Source organism: Zea mays, chromosome 9, assembly GCF_902167145.1.
Source record: "Zea mays cultivar B73 chromosome 9, Zm-B73-REFERENCE-NAM-5.0, whole genome shotgun sequence".
In the NCBI taxonomy this organism is placed as follows: Eukaryota; Viridiplantae; Streptophyta; class Magnoliopsida; order Poales; family Poaceae; genus Zea; species Zea mays.
The window spans coordinates 35493792-35512643 of NC_050104.1; the positions used below are offsets into that span (position 1 = coordinate 35493792).

At 40.5% G+C, this 18852-nt stretch overlaps 1 protein-coding gene across 1 annotated transcript; it reads left to right on the top strand.

Moving 5' to 3' along the window:
* The first annotated feature begins 1484 nt into the window (after positions 1-1484).
* Positions 1485-16034, top strand: LOC109942396 (autophagy-related protein 2). Its single transcript, XM_020544352.2, has 14 exons — positions 1485-1887; positions 2720-3738; positions 5794-5942; positions 7162-7415; positions 7521-10556; positions 10642-10754; positions 12056-12248; positions 12754-12867; positions 12957-13064; positions 13277-13409; positions 13610-13812; positions 14524-14720; positions 15302-15492; positions 15584-16034. The coding sequence occupies exons 1-13, from the start codon at positions 1702-1704 to the stop codon at positions 15360-15362; spliced, it is 5766 nt and encodes a 1921-aa protein (XP_020399941.1). The 5' UTR covers positions 1485-1701; the 3' UTR covers positions 15363-15492; positions 15584-16034.
* The last annotated feature ends 2818 nt before the right edge of the window (positions 16035-18852 follow it).

Below are 18852 nucleotides of genomic sequence, written 5' to 3' on the forward strand. Positions count from 1 at the left end.
AAAAAGAAAGAGACTCAAGCTTGATGTTGGTGATCTCTTGAGTGAGGAAAGGGTTAAAAGAGCCCAGGTTCTTTGTGAACCCCTCGATGGAGTTGTAGTTTTTTTGTGGAATTGAACATTGATAAACAAATCTTGTGTCTCTTGTGCATTCTCCTTCCCTACTTGTATTTGCCTTTTTCCATCTAACTAATACTTACTTTGTTTGTCTTTAAGCTTTGTCTCTTCTATATTTGGTTGCTAGGCTCTATTCCTCACCTATGTTTTACTACCAATATAAGCAAGTTATTACCTTGGAAATTGACATTGGCTGTATTATCTTGTTCTAACCTCTCAACTAGTAATCTTCGGACCAAAGTTTGTTGTTTAAGTTAAAATTTCAGGTTTTGTCTATTCACACTCTCTAGGCAACTTTAAATAAGTACTAACGATTAATATACATTTGATTGATGTTTTAAGTTGCACTAATATATCGTGCTGCTTCAATGTTAAGTTGATTCTTTGTTTATCCAAAGACGAAATTAATCCAAAGTTGACTAGTATATATATACTTAAGTTCACCTCATGTAAACTATATCCAAGAAAATTTACCAAAAATATTTTTACTCTCTTTTTATCTATCATTCTAATTATGTGTGAAGTAAAACATTTTTAGTTTAACTTAATATATAAAAATAAAATATTAATATTTATGATACATATGATTAGATAGGTCATTCAACCTTTTTCATAAGAGCAACTCAAAGAGACTCTCTATATTCTTCTCAATTAATATAAATAGAGATTTTTGTAACAAGTTTTCATCCAATAACTTTTGTAAATGGTTATTTAAATTATAACTATTTTCTATTATGGGGTTTTCGCTAGCCAAAGATAAAAAACGCGAATGGCTCTCTAGCGTGCAAATAAAATATGGAAAAGCTGTTGGAGATTGAAAATATATATAAAAATGATTTTCTGTAAATGACTCGTAAAATGATAATTTAGAGAGTGAAATTTAGATAATCTCTTAGAGATGCTTTAATAATTCTATTTAAAGATATAAATATTATCAATAATTTTTACAATATTAGTTAACTGTCTATTTTTTTAATTTAATGGCGATATTTAGATAGAGACGGGGGAGCATGTTGGTTACTTCAGGGTGTGGATTGTTAAAGTTCCTCACTGCTCATAGCCTTACATCTGAACATCTCGTGGGACTGGGACGATAGACATGGATAGTAATATACTGTACTAAATATTTATTATTTACCTATATACCGCGCCGCCTGCTTGCGCGATACAGCCAGCCCGGGCCCCGGGATGGGCTGACGGGGAGGAACGCAGAACGCTGCCCTGCGGGACATCGGCCGCGACGGGGAGGATCTGCACCGTTACGATTGTGCGAACTTGGCGGGACGGGAAGAGAGATGCGCTGCGCCGTGCCGTCACCCGCCATCATCCAACGGGTCCAGTTCTAACCCCATTGGAAGGCTGGTCCCATCGGACAGTGGTACAGACTTCCTTCTCCGCAAAAATATGCTGTTTCCCAGGGTGGGAGTTACAAGTGTAGGCGATAACTCTCTCTCTTCTGCCCCTCCACGTAGGGTCTAATACGAAAAAGCCGACTTGTTATCAATCGAACCAAGCAACTATCGCTTCCGTCACCGAGGAGCCTCCATCTCTCCGACCGCCGCCGCCGCCGCCGCGGAAGGTGAAGCGATGGGGTTCTTGGACGGATTACGTCTCGACACGCTGCTTAAGCGCGTCTGCAAGTCGCTGCTCAAGAAGCGGCTTGGGGATCTGATCCTCGGCGACCTCGACCTCGATCAGTTCGACATCCAGCTTGGCCGCGGCACGGTGCAGCTCAACGACCTCGCCCTAAACGCTGAGTTCATCAACCATAAGGCGCGTTTTCTTCCGCACCCTCCTGCTTGTGTATTGTTCTCCCATGTGTATTGGAGCCGTCGCAGTCCGCTTCCCATTAAGCCGATTAGGCGGCGAAGAGGGAGGTTAGGTTTGTGACGATCTCATCGCCTACTGCCGCTCGCTTGTTTTGTTGATGATCAAATTGTGGCGTGGGGGAGTTAGGAATATTTTGTTTGATTGCCGGGTGGGTTTAGTTGTTTCATTTTAAATTCTGATCGTTATTTCCACCGTTTTGTGGCGCGAATTCTAGTTTTGGTATTGAGGCAGGGGTTTTGACTATTTTTGTGCTGGAGCTGAAGACTGGTGGCGAAAACAAGTGGAGCTTTAGAACTTTTTTGATTGATGCCTGTGTCAATTTTGGTTAATGTCAATTTGTTGTTCTATTGTATACTTCAGTATTTTTTGATTAGTTTAGTTTGTACCTTAAAGTTTATGGGATAGCTGCAGAATCTGATCTTGGGTGCAGGAGAAGAGGCTATGCACCTTTGTTGCAGTTCATTCCTACGAAGCATCCTAAATTAAAATTCATTACAATGTAAAGCGTGCACACACCGAAATGCTAAGTGTGGCTAGTGTTAAAATTCAATCTAGCAGAAAGTATTATGTGGTCAGTTAGTCTATAATTTTAATTGCTGTTCTTGGTAGCTTCAATACTCTTTATTTACTATTTCTGGTACTTAGCATACCACAATCATCTCTTATTTGAATCCCCCCCCCCCCCCCCCCCCCCCCCCCAAAAAAATGTGGAACCTGCAGAAGTGAAATTATTTGTTTCATGTCTTTCATCAGTTAATTTTCTGTATTATTTCAGTTATCAGGATCCCCTATTATGCTGAAAGAAGGATCAATAAAATCCCTGCTAGTTAGATTCACTACTAGCTGCGAGATTGTTGTTGAAGAATTGGAGCTTGTGCTTGTCCCATCTGTTGCAAGTGAAGTTGATAATGTGCATACTGAATGCTCTGTCTCTGGTAGTACTAGTGACACACAAACATTAGTAAACACCGAAAGAAGTGAATCTGATAGTAATCAGTGCTCCACTTCTGTATCCCGAGATGTGGATGAAGGTGTAAAAAGAATTGCCAATGCCATCAAATGGTTTCTGACAAGCTTTAATATTAAGTTAAAGAATGTCTATGTTGTATTTGATCCTCAAATCAATTTGAATAGTAGACTCCCAGAAACTAGTCGATCTCTAGTTTTCCGAATTAAAGAGGTGGAATTTGGAACCCAACTTGGTCTATTTAAACTGGACAACTTTTTAACTTTCCGTGAGGCGGTCATTGAATTTTTGAAGATGGATGATGTCGACACACTGCTTCAAAATGATCCAATTAGAGGAATAGCTGGCATTTCAGCAAGTCATAGTACTACTGCAGTCTTAACCGGTCCCATTGGTGGATTCTCAGGGAAACTCAATTTAAGCATCCCATGGAACAAGGGGTGCTTGAACTTTGAGAAAATTGATGCAGATGTATCAATTGATTCATTAGAATTGCGGTTACAATTCTGCAGCATCCGGTGGATCATGCACGTATGGGATTCTCTCCAAAAAAAGACAGTAGACGAACAGAGTTGTGTTCATAATATTGCAGATATCTCTATTAGCTCTTCCAGCTCTGGCTTGTGTCCATCTGCTTCAAGCTCTTTGAAACCAGGTTCAGATTCTGTAAAAGCCACCAGTGAATACTTGGTACAGAGCACATTTTCTCAAAGCGGGCAGGATAAAATTCAGGATTCTTTCCTTACAAGGGCAAATGTGATAAAAGACTGGATGGATCCTGTTGCCCGTAATGATCTAGGTGACCCTGATTCAGATTGTGATGAAAGGTTTGTTTATATGCCTTACATTTCATTCCTTGAAATTCTGATAACTCTCACCTTGAAATTGATTTTGCCATATTATTGTACAAAAGTGTTGCTATACCACATTTTGCTTCAGTTTCTATCTTTTCTGAATATTAAACCAGCTATAAGATCTTCAGAATTAGTCCATCTGTCTGTGCATGCTTTCCAACTATAAACACTAAACTTTTTCTTTCATATCTTCTCATTTGTGGCCACCACAGAACCCACATATTGCTATCTTCTGTCATGGGGTGATAGCCCAGAGCATGGAGGCCATAGGGATAGGCTCAGAGTTAGGAATAGTGGATAAAGATTAGATTAGATAAGATTGAGTTAGTTACTTGGATTAGATTAGATAAGATTGAGTTAGTTACTTGGGGACCAAGTCTTCCTATCTATATAAGGATGAGTTATACCTCCTTAAGGGGGAATCAATCAATGAAGAAGAATTAGTCTCAGACCTCTCTAATACTCTAGTCTCTCCAAAGCCGACTCCGCCCGGCTATCTTCCCGACGCTGTTTATCCCCTTATGAACTAGGATCCATGACATCTAGTATCGTGACTCAGAGATCCTTTCCCATGACTTCTGTTGCGGACGATGTACACACCTGGCATTAGGAGCTCGCTCGTGCCAGGGCAGATCTGGAGCAGGCCCGATCTGATATCCTCCAGCTCCGTGATCTACTCGCGGCAAAGGTGGAGTCTGACCGCCAATCAACAGCGACAACGCGACTGCAGGCGACTGCACGTGGCTTCCTAGCGCGGCGTCTAGTGTGGCAAGTTGCGGTAGCGGCGCGGCTGCAGGCAGCGGCTTGTCGTCTTCAGGCTGTGGCACGCGGCTTTCTAGCACGGCGTCAAGCACGGCAAGCAGCGGCGCGGCTGTAGGCAGCGGCTTACCGTCTTCAGGCTATGACACGTGGTTTCCTGGCACGACGTCAAGCACAACAAGCGGTAGCGCGGCTGCAAGCTGCGGCCCGTCATTCCCTGGCACATCGACTTGCATCGATATTGCGTGTTGAACAACACGCGTCACATGAGGAGGCAAGGCCTTCAATAGGGTTGGCCGATCCTCCACTCCAGTTTACTGTCCTGATCCATAGCCATGTGGATAGTAAGAACACGTCTGGTTGGGTGACGTTGTCTCTACTGAAATCCGCGGCAACTCCGGCCGTAGGATTGGTGAGCTGCCACGTCTTGGCCTTTGCAGCTTGGACGAGGTTGTTCCCATGGGATCCTGGGGGACCAACCTTGGTATATGTTAGGTTCTTTATTTTATTTGCAAATAAATTAAAGCCGAGATGTAAAAGGCTACTTGTTAGGGTTGCACTTTCACGTGTAGATCAAGTTAGACACCAAAGTTGTTACCATGCACCCCATTACAGCTCAAGGACGGGCTGTCTTCGAAGGGTGGGGGAATGTCATAGGGTGGCAGCCCAGAGCATGGCTCAGGGTTAGGATTAGTGGATAAAGATTAAATTAGATAAGATTGAGTTAGTTACTTGAGATTAGATTAGATAAGATTGAGTTAGTTACTTGAGATTAGATTAGATAAGATTGAGTTAGTTACTTGGGGGCCAAGTCTTCCTATCTATATAAGGATGAGTTGTATCTCCTTAAGGGGGAATCAATCAATGAAGAAGAATTAGTCCCAGACTTCTCTAATACTCTAGTCTCCCCCAAGCCAACTCTGCCTGGCTATCCATAACATCTTCTTTCTTGAATTATTCTTTACTGCATTTTTTGAAGTCCTGTATTTATAAGTTATAAAACATGGCAACTTGCAGAGGACCATTGACATTATTTGCTTGAGTATTTCTTTGCACCTTTGTATATAGCTAGGAGTTTTAGTGGTCAAATGTACTTGTTCTCTTCTTTGGCTTGCATAAATTTTCCTTTGCTTTGGACATAAGTAATTCTGCCATAAGAGATTCTTGCTGTTTTCTAAGTTTCATTATTTATATTGTTGTGGGAAGCATGATATTTTAAAAGAAGTTTTTGGGCTGTTCTAATTACTAATCCCTTGTTATTTCTGACAGCATTGATCAGTTCTTTGAATGTTTTGAGGAATTGAGGAACTCCCAGTCAAGTTTAGGAAACAGTGGTATATGGGACTGGACGTGTTCAGTGTTCAATGCCATAAGTTTTGCATCCACTTTAGCTTCTGGATCAGATCAAGTTCCTAAAGGTATTCATTGCAACTTTGGCATATCACTTTCAGTTTACTTATGGTTATGCCATACCTTCCACTCTTGATTCTGATTATGGATGGATAATTTAGCTTCTTCATCTGCCATTTTCGTTGACTCTTGATCTTGAAACTATCCATGTTAAATGGATTGTTTTTCTTAGAAAAAAAGTGGCATCCTTTACCTGGACAGTCTCCAAGACGCAGCTTTTCTCATCAATTTCTTTTGATTTATATGTTCTGAACCAATAAATCGTGATATCAGAAAGTATATGTCAAGCTGAAACTGTACATGCTAAACTGAACATTCATGGAGATATTGTTGGTCAAGCTTAAAGTTTATTTACTGCTTGTGTCCCAAAAGCGAAAGGGCCACTAGCTGAGTTGGTTAGGTGGTCTGAGTAGCACTCCTCAGGTCAGGCTGTGGTTAATAAAAAAACCCTCGTCTGTCCCACGCTAAAGCACAGGTCTATGGCCTGTTCCCGGTCGTGGTTGTTTTCACATGGGCTATGGTGCCACTGTGTATGGGTGGGACATGAGTTTGGTGGTTTTCTCGGCTTGCATGAGGTCTTCTTATATGAAATGCCGTCGGGCGGTCTTACCCCCACAGATCGAGTTTTTGCTTGTGTCCCAAAAGGGCAACTTTTTTCTTGATGACTAGAATATGTATCGGACTGTTAGGACCTAAGTATATAGATGATGGAACATGCTCTGAACCTCTGATTCAATTGATGCTATTGTTACAAAACTTTTTTTCTTTTTAAATTACTATTATAAATTAAAAAATGGATTTTAACTAACAGAGTAAACTAGTTGATTGAATATACTGAAAACACCCTTAATATTGGATGCAGCTGTCAATTCATGCAAAAAAATACCGCCTTTCATTAAAAGCTTATATACCATGTTCTAAGTTTGGAAGCAGCTCTCAATGGATGCAGACAACACCGCCTTTCATTAAAAGCTTATATAGCATGTTCTAAGCTCACCCATTATGATGTTGACCACATTTCTTTATTATGAATAGCAACACAAGTGGCTTATGAATAACAGTTTACTGACACTGTCATGGCCATCTGTTAGTACCACAGGCATGAACAAAACTGTTGCATTTATTTCAATTATGGAACCATGCGGTTGTAGTGTTTTACTTTTGCCACTGAAATTATCAGATCATCCATATATATGACTACTTATTTTACTTTTCATTTGGTAACAGAATCAGTTGTCGAGAAGACCTTACGAGCCTCCATCACTGAGTTATCTGTTCTTCTTTTGTTCAGTGATGATACAGATATCGAAAATTCCAGTGTTCCTGTCAGCACATCGGGTGATATGAGAAATTCTGAAATGTTTTCGAGCTGCCTTTCCTCTATGCATTTTGAGAAATCAATTATGTCTCCTGCTACAGCTTCCAGCTTAAATATGCATCATCTCAAAGCCAAGTGTGAGAACATTCTCCTTGATCTACAGGTATTCATTTTGTCCGTACTGATACAGCAGTGCTTCATAGTCCATGCGTCATTTTAGTGTCACCAATCTTGGTGTTTAATATTTTTTTCTTGTTGATATCTGCAGACTTACCCAAAATTTGTAAGGTTCAAGGCATCAATTGCCCAAATTAAGCTTGATGAATACTACCATGCCAGAAACATCTGTTCAGATGATTCAAACCTTGGTAACCACTTCTTGAACAATAACTTGCAGCAAGGAGTTCAAGCTTCCCTCCCTCAGTGCCTGTTTGCTGCTGGAGATCACTCGGTAGAAACCTATGAATTTTGTGGCAACAGTTCAAGTGAATTGACACGAGTTGAATTGCTAAAAACTTTTGGCAAGTCCACATTCTATTATGATGTCAGTACCAAAGATCAAGATGGCAATTTAGTAAGCTCAACTTCTATGTCGATCCGTTTGGCTCCTTTGCTTTTATGGGTGCACTTCCATACAATATACATGCTACTGAGTTTTGTAAGTAAAGTTGAGTCTGATTTGTCACATGGAGAAAAGCATGGTGACGAAAAAGGAAGCAGATTGAGTACCAGCACAAACTCATCCTCAATCGGAAGTCTAAAAGTTCAGATATTCCTATCACCGGCAAGAATCACCCTGTGCTTTCCATCTGAGTTTTCATGGGATTTGAGCCACCCATCTGTCCTGGATAAGTTCCTGGTGATCGACCACACTTCATGTCTGAACATGGTAGAAACTGTATCATACCCTCAAAATGAGTTTCATCTTAGCAAGTCATGTACCTCAATCCATTTGGCTGTAGGGAATGTAGACATATATTTGGTTAAGCCAGTCAATAATGTATTGGTTGGTAGAATCTGTTCTTCAAGTAGGCAAACTTTCTCTACAATGAAGATTCTTTCTGTTACTGGAACCAGTTATAATGACTCTGGCATCACACTGATCAGGAGAAAGTTTGCTGTAACTGGCCCTGAGATTTTGAACAATGCTTGGAGTTTGCCAAAGCTGCATGATGAAAAGATTTCTAAAAAACAGAACAGCAAATGGGCTGGCATTTCCCCTTCTTCAACACATGATCTTGTGGAGACAGGATCTAGTACGCGCCAGGAGCTCCTAAAGAGCACTGAGGTCTTATTTCATGTTCAACTTTCTTGTGTCTCAGTACAAATTAGTAAAAAGGATTGCGAGTTACTAAATAAGTTGCTAGATCATGTCATTGAGGGGATATCAAATCAACAAACAAGCATTTCTGGAAATTCCAAGGACCAATCTGTTCTGATCAATGATATCTGCATTCAAACATCTGTCCTTTTTGAATGCAGTATCTTGGAAATTTGCACTGAATTGAATGAAACAGTGGAAGTTGGTCCTTTATTACAGTCAGAACTAAAAGGATCCTGGAACTCTCTGAAGTTGAAAGTTTCAAAATTTTCTCTTTTCTCCTGTTCAAATGTTGGAGGCATCAGCAGTGCCAGTTTTCTTTGGGTGAATCATGGTGAAGGTGAGCTTTGGGGTTCTGTTAGTGCTAAGAATGATAAAGTCTCTGGAGAAAGTAAAGATTTTCTTATAGTCGCTTGCAAGGACTCTGCCTGCAGGCGGGGTGACGGTGAAGGTACTAATGCGCTGTCTATTGGCGCTGCTGGCTGTTCGGTGACCCACATCAGGAACCCAAAGCTAAAAGAGAACTACACTTATGTTGATGTTCGTTCTGGTACAATTGTAGCACCTGGTGGCCGTATGGATTGGATCAATGTGATATGCCTGCTGTTCAGTTCAGGTTCAAATGGAACTGAAAAGTCAGTTGATAATAACACAGTAAATAGCTACCAATTGAATGATCCTTATTCGTCATCTTTGTTTCTCGAGTTCTCTGATGTTGCTGTTAGCTATGAACCTCATTTTAAAAATTTCACTCTTAGTGCTGCACCAACTGACCCCAAGTTTTTCTCATGCCTTTTAGCTGCATCATCATTTAAACTCCATAATAAATCTGCATCAGCCTCTGCAGCTGCTGATTTTGATATCCAGTTACGTGATCTTGGAATCCTCATTTCTCAATCATCTGGCTCAACAAATGCCACCTGCAGTTACAGTGTAGGTTACCTTCATCAAGCAGGTTATACTAAGGTTGCCCAGAATACATTCATTGAAGCTTCTCTAAGATTAGATTCTACCTTTTGGAAGCTTGAAATATTTGATTCCCAATTTGATATTGGTACATGTCATGACACGACTTATGGTCTTATTGGTTTGGGATCCCAACTCCAGCAGCTATATGGTCCAGATATGCAAGATGCTTTAGATCATCTACAGTCTAGGTGGAATAGTGTTCAGCAGGCAAACAGGCAAAATATGGCTGCTGATGAATCAGACACGTCTGAGAGCAGTTTGGAGATTTTGGCGGATTCTGGGAATTATCAGTCGGATGGACTGCTTGATGATATTATTGAGAATGCTTTTTACACAGAGGACTGCATGGACAACCATTTTTGGGAGAGAAATTGCCATCACCTATTTAATAACAGTGAAATGGATGATGGATTTGAGCTGAATGCAGCCACTTCTTCACACGAATTTCTTAGATCTATTCCGGAAGGCAATGTTACTCAGATATCACTAGAACGGAATGCCTGGCCTGATCAAATCGACTCATATTATATGCCTGAATTTCATCAATCATTATCAACTCTATGTGATGAAGAGCATAAATGTACGTTTGGTGACAATTCTCATAGAACCCTGGAAAGTGAAGATGCTGGATGGTATAAAAATGTTCCCTTAACAATAGTTGAGAATCATGTTTTGAAACAGGAAAACAAGCAAGTACTTCAACACGAAGTGGCTTCTGTTTGCAGTTTGAATCCTGATGAATATAGTAATCTGAAAGGAAAGATTCATATTCATGATATAGATGTAAAGTGGCGGATGTATGCTGGAGATGAGTGGTTATTACTTCAGAAAGATTCTACTAGCTTAACATTCACAGATGGAAAAGATAGGAGCTCTTCACTGGAATTTACCTTGAGAGGGCTCAGTATCCAAGTTGACATGTATCCAGATGGGGATGTTTCTATATCCAAGCTATCCATAGCTGCTGAGGACTTAACTCTGTGTGATCAAAGTATCCATGCTCCGTGGAAACTGGTATTTCCGTACTACCAAGTTATATTTACAAACTAGCTTTAGTTCCATGGCTAATGAATTGTAATCATTCTCATCTTTCTAAAAGGTTCTTGGATGTTACAACTCAAAGGATTATCCAAGAGAGTCGTGGTCCAGTGCTTTCAGGTTAGAACTGGAGTCTGTGAGGCCTGAGCCACAGGCTCCTTTGGAAGACTACAGGTAAATGAAGTATTACATTTCGACATAAGATTGGATTTATACGATTAAAAAAGACCCTTAGCTTGTTTCTGTTAATCAATACTGAGTTTTGCCATGCTCAATTGATTCAAAATATTATTTATGTCAATCAAAGCTATAAGAAAACATTCTTTTGTTAGGTAGATTGTAGTTGAAAAAGTTATGTAGTGGCTGCATCATTTTTAGAATAAGGCAGGGTGCCCTCGCTAATTTATCTTTTTGCATATTTTTTTTTTGAAGATGATCTTTTTGCATAAGTGAATAAACATAAATGGTAGAACCTATGCATCATAGGCTCTAAATGTGTGTCACTGGAGTTTGAGGCATAAGGCATTTGTACCCATTACCCAGGTGGCATTGATGGTACTTGGTCTGTCATGGCAAAGGGTTAGGCAAAAGGTAGGCAGCGCATATGCATTGGAGGGTTTAGGGAGCCTTTGGAGGGGACCCCTTCTATTGCTTAGTTTAAAAAATATGTTGTAGCATAAAAAGGGGGAAAAGGAGATACATCTGAAAAGACATTGCTTTAAAGGCTGACAAAATGCCACACAAAAGCCGGCTTTGACCCGTACAGGTGCATTGTTGCCACAAGCTGGGTCTTACCCATACTTACCAGGGTTCGAGCCCTTGTTTGTAGCCTCACAACTGGATAACTTACCACCATCATACATGCATGTTTTCATTGCTCTTATTTAAGAGAGCTCTTCGCAGCAGCAACTATAAAGCCTTTTGTTTCATGCAAGTTGGGGTAGTCTAGAGTTATACGCCAACAGATGCCACAAGTCAAGGTTCACGTGGATAACTGTTTTCTTGCACTTCTATTCAAGGCTAAATCTTTGGATATATTTCATCCTTTCAAGTCTTCTTTTACTATCTTTTTTATGAACTTTGGCCTTCTCCTATCTCTTCTTTACTATCTTTTTTATGTCAACTTTGGCTTTCTCCTATCTCTCTATCCATTACTATCACGCCGTAGTATCCCACAATGTACTGCTGCCTCTGGAGGTCTCTGTTAGACATGTCTAAACCATCTCAACTGGTGTTGGATAAACTTCTATTCAATTGGTGCTACCCCAATCCTATGATATATTATTATCGTTTTGGACCCAATTCCTTCTTATGTAGCCACAAATTCAACACAACATACACATTTTCGCAAAAACTTTTCTGTTGAACAGAGCTCTTCATAGCAACATTATGAAATAATCTTTCTTACTTTTGTGCTCTCTTGATATTGCAATTGCAATTGATTCTCTTCTGTTGCACTATCTTAATTTTTGCAGGCTCCATCTCGAAATTTTGCCTCTACAGTTGCATCTTGATCAAGAGCAACTTAACTTCCTAATCAATTTCTTCAAGAATGATTCATGTAACAATGACCCTCATTCGCATTGCGAAAATGAGACTGTCGACGTGAAGAACACAAGCAATGGAAGCAATACAGTTGTGGATGAGGCATTACTTCCTTTCTTTCAGGTATTTCCATGTTCATCATCACTTCAACAGATGGCTCAGCTAACTACAAAGTACAAACACAATCATTGGTTTTTGTCGTATTGTTATGGGCTCTTTGAATTAATCTAGGCCATTAGATGATATTAAAATCTAGCATTGTTGGTGGAGTTCTGGCTGGGCATATGAGGCACATGAGTGGCTTGGGCCCCACCTGTCATTCGGTGGAAGGGATGGCGCACGGAAGAAACGCTCCTGCTTTTAATATTATTACATGTATTGTTATTATTATTATTGTTGTTGTTGTACTGAAACCTAAGTGTAACACTAGCATAGAATCATGTTATCACAAAAGTATTCTTTTAATTTAAACATTTCGGGCGAAGCAAGGACAAAAGGTCAAGCGAGTGCTAATTTTGTTTGCTTCATGTGACAAACATCAATCATATATCATTTCATTGTAAGCTACATAGACTATTTGTCTTCAGTATATAAAATTGTGATTTTGTTTTTTTCTTTATGGTGCCAGAAATTTGATGTAAAGCCGCTTGTTCTGCACATTAATTATATACCCCGTCAGTTTGATCCAATTGCACTAGGCAAAGGAAATTATGCAGAACTTCTCAACATTCTTCCATGGAAGGTAAACTCTAGTGAAAGAAGCACATTTACTAGCAAAGAAACTTTCTGATCATTATATATGACAACCCTGATATGAGATTTCTTGCACAGGGAATTGATTTGAAGCTTAAGCATGTTTCTGCAATGGGCGTTTACGGATGGAGCAGCATAGGTGATACAGTAGCTGCGGAATGGTTGGAAGACATTTCTAAAAATCAGGTCCTTATCTCCCCTTGTGCACCTGTAGTCTAAGACATGTATGCTTTTGCATCAGGAACACGGAACATGTAAAACTCGATAGCAGAAAAAGTCTAAAAGAAATAGAGATGATATTTAGATTTGCTTGTGCAAATACAGAGAGAATACTAAATCTTCACTTGATTTTTGAATAAAATCCCCCTGTAATCTGAACTGAAGTATCTGTTGTCTAGGTGCACAAATTGCTAAAAGGGCTTGCTCCAATAAGATCACTAGCTGCTGTTGGTTCAGGCACCAGAAAGTTGGTCTCTTTGCCCATCAAAAGCTACAAGAAGGATCGGAAATTGCTCAAGGGAGTGCAAAGAGGTAAAGATTGTTATATAGTGTAGAAAATACAAAATTATGTCAGCTAGCATTTTGCTGGAATTGTCATTATGCAGTGGTACTATGAATTGCTTGATGGTGACACTATCTTCCATTACCACTAACAATCTTAATGATAATGATGCGCAGTTCTCCTGCCCTTTCGAGAAAAAAATGATAGACATTCATTTCTTGTTTGACAGGCACAGTTGCTTTTATTAGAAGTGTTAGCATTGAAGCAGTAGGTCTTGGAGTCCATTTGGCTGCAGGAGCTCATGATATACTTATGAAGACAGAACATGCTCTTACAACTGTTCCACCACCTTTAGCCTCATGTGAAGCGAAACGAACAAAACACAACATTAGAGCTAACCAACCTGAAAGTGCACAACAAGGAATGAAACAGGTACTGAGTTCTTCTGCCTTGCATAACAATTTGTATCTCTTTTTATCAAAAAAAAATTGTATCTCTGACATATGTTGCTCTTCTTGTTTGGGATTGCTTTTAAACTTTTTGCATCACTTAGAACTATATTTATGATTTGGAACTAAGTTTAAATATATTCCCAATAAAAAAAACTCGACCGGGGAGGGAATGACCGCCTTCCCGGTATTAAAGAAGAAGAGACCTAAACAATGATCCTGGCCGAGAAAATCCTTGAACTCTACCCCCATCACTAACGGGCCGGCGTCAACCGTCCACTCTGCAACGGCCCAACCGGAGGGTGGCGCACAGTACATCGTAACCCGAGGGTGGATGGAGCACAATAAGGGGGTTTTTTAATCAAGAGCTAGTTTGGGAACCCCATTTTTCAAGAGATTTTTATTTTCCCAAGGAAAATTAGTTCATTTTCCCTTGGGAAAATAGCCCCTAGGAAAATGGAGTTCCCAAACTAGCTCCAAGTTGAAAAATTCGCCCCTGAGGGGAATCGAACCCCAGACTTAGAAGTGCTACTCTGAAGCCTTTAACCAATAGACTAGAGGACCTTTCGCAGATATATATATTTCCAATGATGAAGTTTGAATGTTGAACAGCTCAGAGGCCTAAGGCCTAATAATTACTAACACCTTTCATGTAGTACTTTAGTGTTATTAACAATAGTTAAATTTTTTGCAGGCATATGAAAGTTTGACTGTTGGTTTTGGAAGGACAGCCTCTGCTCTCATTGGCAACCCTATTAAAGTTTATAACCGAGGGGCGGGTGTTGGATCAGTTCTAGCTACTGCAATCTGTGGAGCACCAGCTGCTGCAGTAGCTCCAGTCTCGGCATCTGCTCGCGCTTTACATTATGCACTTCTTGGGCTAAGGAACAGGTCAGTTTTTGCACGTTCTCAACTCTTTCTTGAGTATTTGTGCTATTGTTATTTGTACACTATGCCTTAGATCATTGATAGAGTTTTAACTACATAATACGTTAGTACCAAAGAGCTTGGATCTGTCAGCAGATATTTTAAATACCGCACAAGAAATTACTTATACAGGTCGTATGAACTTGATATTCTTCTTTTAGGGGGTGTTTGGGACTGTTCCACCCACATTTTTTTTTGCCAAACAGGTTCCGCTCTTCGCAACTCTGCTTAAGGAAAAAAGTGGAGTTGTGAGAGCAATTAAAGGGGTACTCTACAACTCCAAGTTTGTAGTGGAGTTCATCCACTGGAATTTGTGGAGCAGAGTTTATAGAGCAGTCCCAAATAATCCAGCAGCAGAAAATGATAAATTCAGCAGTTGGACTTATTAGTCACTAGTTCAACTAAGTGGAGTAATTTTGATGTTTTTTGTCGTAATCTGGCTAGCCGAGAAACATATTTTTGATAGGTCAACTGTGCCTTAGTGAAAAGAATCATGTATTTGTTGCTAATTGTGTTAGCAAAACTTTTTTTTTACACATTTGCAGCCTTGATCCTGAGCACAAGAAAGAATCCATGTACAAATACCAGGGACCCTCTCAAGCATAGACGTGATTGAGAAGATGAGTTGGGAGTTCAGTTCATTCTTTTGGCGCGCCTTACACCATCTCCTTGAAACAACTGGTTTAGGAACTCCTTTGCCAGTCTCGTCCAATGGTGAGGTGCAAACTTGTACAGTGTAAGTGAGATTCCCTAGTGCAGAACTTCATTGCTTTCGAAATTCAGCATTGTCTGATGTGTTCTTACAGACGTTTTGATCTTCTGCACAGGTGTACAGATCGTAGGACAGATTATATGTGGCACCAAAGCCTTACACTATGTAAATTAACGCATTAGGGTTTAATTACCACTGATCTTTTCCACCACGAAGGCAAGTGGAAGTTTTGTATCCCCTCTTCGCTTAGTTTAGTAAGATACCTATGGCTCGCATGACTGTCCCCAATGTACATAATGTGGTTGCGAGCTGTGCGGATGTAAATATTCTCGTTTGCTTTGGTTGTGTGCGTGCACGCCTCATGGTCCGCTGACAACAGGAATTTGAAGAGAGTTTCCAGTGGAGCATTTGGATACAGCCTAGGGGTATGGTAGAGGACGAAGCGGTTCCACTCTAAATTTGTTGTTTGAATTGGTTTTATATAGGATAGAGTGACTCTGAAAAAGAAAAATTATGCTTAGATGCTGAATCATTTGGCTTCCTAAAGGCCTTGTTTTAGTTTTTTAGCTTCTGGCTACCAAAAGTTGCTGCAGACTGCAAAACGTATAGCTTTTTAGTCTGCTTCTCTGAAAATCAGTTTAGTTAGAACTATCCAAAATCAATATGAACATAGAATCGGTCAAGTCCTTGTGATATTAGGAAACTGTCACTTTCTACATCCTAAACTCTATGAACTCCTTTGTCTTCCTCTGCACGTAATCTCCATGATACTTAGATTTTTTCCATAGCTAGATTCACATAAAAGCATAGCTCCTCGGGAAAAAGCTAAACCAAACAGGCTAAAAATCTCCTGAACGGAGTCGCTTTATCCCAACTGGCTCTGAAACCCAACACTACATAAAGGTGACGACTGATATGCAAGCATGCACTAGGTGGAAGCGTGCAAACAGATATTTTACTCCATTAGATCTAGATCCAACAGTATGTCATATTTAGCCCTTAAACCCTTCCACAACCACCTGATATAGCTTTATAAAAAATCACTAACAAACCACAATTGTATCTACAATTGGATTTAGATCTAACAAACAAAAAACTCTGCTTACACCTAATATCTGCTTGTATATCAGTCGTTGCCCTACCTAAAAGAAAGAATATTAGTTAAAAAAAGAAAAGAGAGTTTTCAAGAGGTTGGACCATGTTAGGCCCTCTTTAGAATGCAGATGATTTTAGATCAATCATAAAGGAATTTCACAAGATCAATTCCTTTTTTTCCTAAATTCATGCATTTCAAAGGGCCTTAGATTTTTTCTCTCTCCAAAATTCCTATGGACCAAGTTATTCATAGGAATTGTTGGGGGCCTACATTGCCGAATGTCCTCAAAATTTTTGTATTACATAATTGTGTTTCATGTGTATATTGGAAGCCAGAAGAAGCAGGCCTTCGACTGTTTCAGGTGTGTGATATAGGTTAAACGAAGCTGGCCTTCGGCCAAAGCAACGTGAAGGAAAGCTTCGTCTGTACGCACGAGCAACAAAGATGCGAGTTGAGACAGCCAACTTCGGCGGGGAAAAGGTCTCGGATGAAGAGCAACGAAGAGGGCTCAATGAGTGTAAAGAAAGGAAAGGACAATAATATCCTTACGTCATTTGTAAATAATGAGTGTAAAGCTTTAAGCGGCATAGTTGTAATTTTGTACAAAGGCAGTTCATCTTCTCTATAAATAGATAAACGATGCCTTACATAAAGTACCTTTTCGAGGGTCATAGCTTCGTATAGCTTAGCCTTCGAAGAACCTTCGTGTCGCCTTGCATTAAGGAGCCAAAGGTATGCTTGTAACTCATCTAATGTAAGAAGAAATTGAATGAAAATGCTACGACAAAGAAGATGAGTTTCGTACTCAATGGTGTAATGTTGTTTCATTCTTCATTGTTTCGTTTACACTTCTTTATGAAGACCTTTGTCCTTCAGATTAACACTAAGTCAAGGATGAAGATCTACTTTCTTAACTTGTGTTGCCTTGATTTTCAACACCTTCATGGGATTGGAATCAAGTATCCAACATTGGCGCCCACCTCTGGTGATTCAACGACCACATCAGCATACACTATGCCGCCGAAGAAAACAACGACAACTAGCTCTATCCTTGCACCCATTGATCCCAATCAAGGGAACGAAGCTCTCATAATAGAAGCACGGAATCAAAAGAAGAAGGCCACTAGCCCATCACCCCGAGAAGAGGAGCTTAATGAGGAGATCAGCAACCTTGAACTAATCCATCAGCATGTCGAGAAGCGCAAGGAGAAAATGCTTCACCTTTCTAAGCTTCAGAGGAAGATTAACGAAGCAACTGAAGAGATGTGCAACATCGAAGAGCACGAAAACATGTACAACTACAGGGACCAAGACCATGATGGTCACAATCATGACAACCTTTGTCATGAAGAATTCAACGTTCAAGATTTCCTCTATGACAAAGCTTCCTCATTGACACCAGAATTACATGCTACACCATGGCCACCACTGTACATGCCACCAACACTAACTATCTACGATGGCCTGACCAACCTGAAGTAGTTCCTCATGAGTTACGAGGCTACCATGTCCTCGCATGGTGGTAACTCAGCAGTCATGAAGAAGTCCTTCGTCATGGCGATCCGAAGTGTGGCCCAGACTTGGTATTCACCGCTTCGGCCAAGGACTGTCAATTCATGGCCGAAGCTCAAGGAAATGCTTCTAACCAGTTTCCAGGGTTTTCAGTCCAAGCCCATCACTGCCCAAGCTCTGTTTCAGTTCACCGATGAGCGAGATGAGTACCTTCAGTCGTTTGTCCGAAGGTTTCTCAGGCTTTGGGCTCAGGCTCCGGCAGTCCATGATGACATCGTCATCAAGGATGTGGTGAAGGGGCTCAGGCCAAGATAAGTTGCTCAGTATTTTGTATGGAAGCCTCCTCACTTCGTTGAAAAATTGCTGCAAAAAATGGACACGCACATAAGGACTGACAATGATGTTCGCTAAAAAAGGGAGGAATTCCTCAGATACACTGAAGTCGCCAGGGGCTTCAGAGAAAGGTTTCATCCAAGGCATGTCTGAAGTATCCATAACCCGATGTAGGGTAAGGAAAAGATGGGCCAATTTTAGGGTCAGTTGGGGCAGCACAGGCAAGCTCTCAGTAGCAACCTTCACACAACACGTTTCGTCCACCTGCTCCGAGAGGAGAAAGGAGAGGCCGAAGCTTTGGTTGTAGATTCAATGCACCCCAAGGAAACCATTCTGCTTGTTTTGTGGCGTGGACAAAGGCTACACCACAAGAACATGCCATCATACCATCGACAAGCAGAGGAGCTTGCTTCATCAACTGTGCAACCCTCATAGTCAAAAGA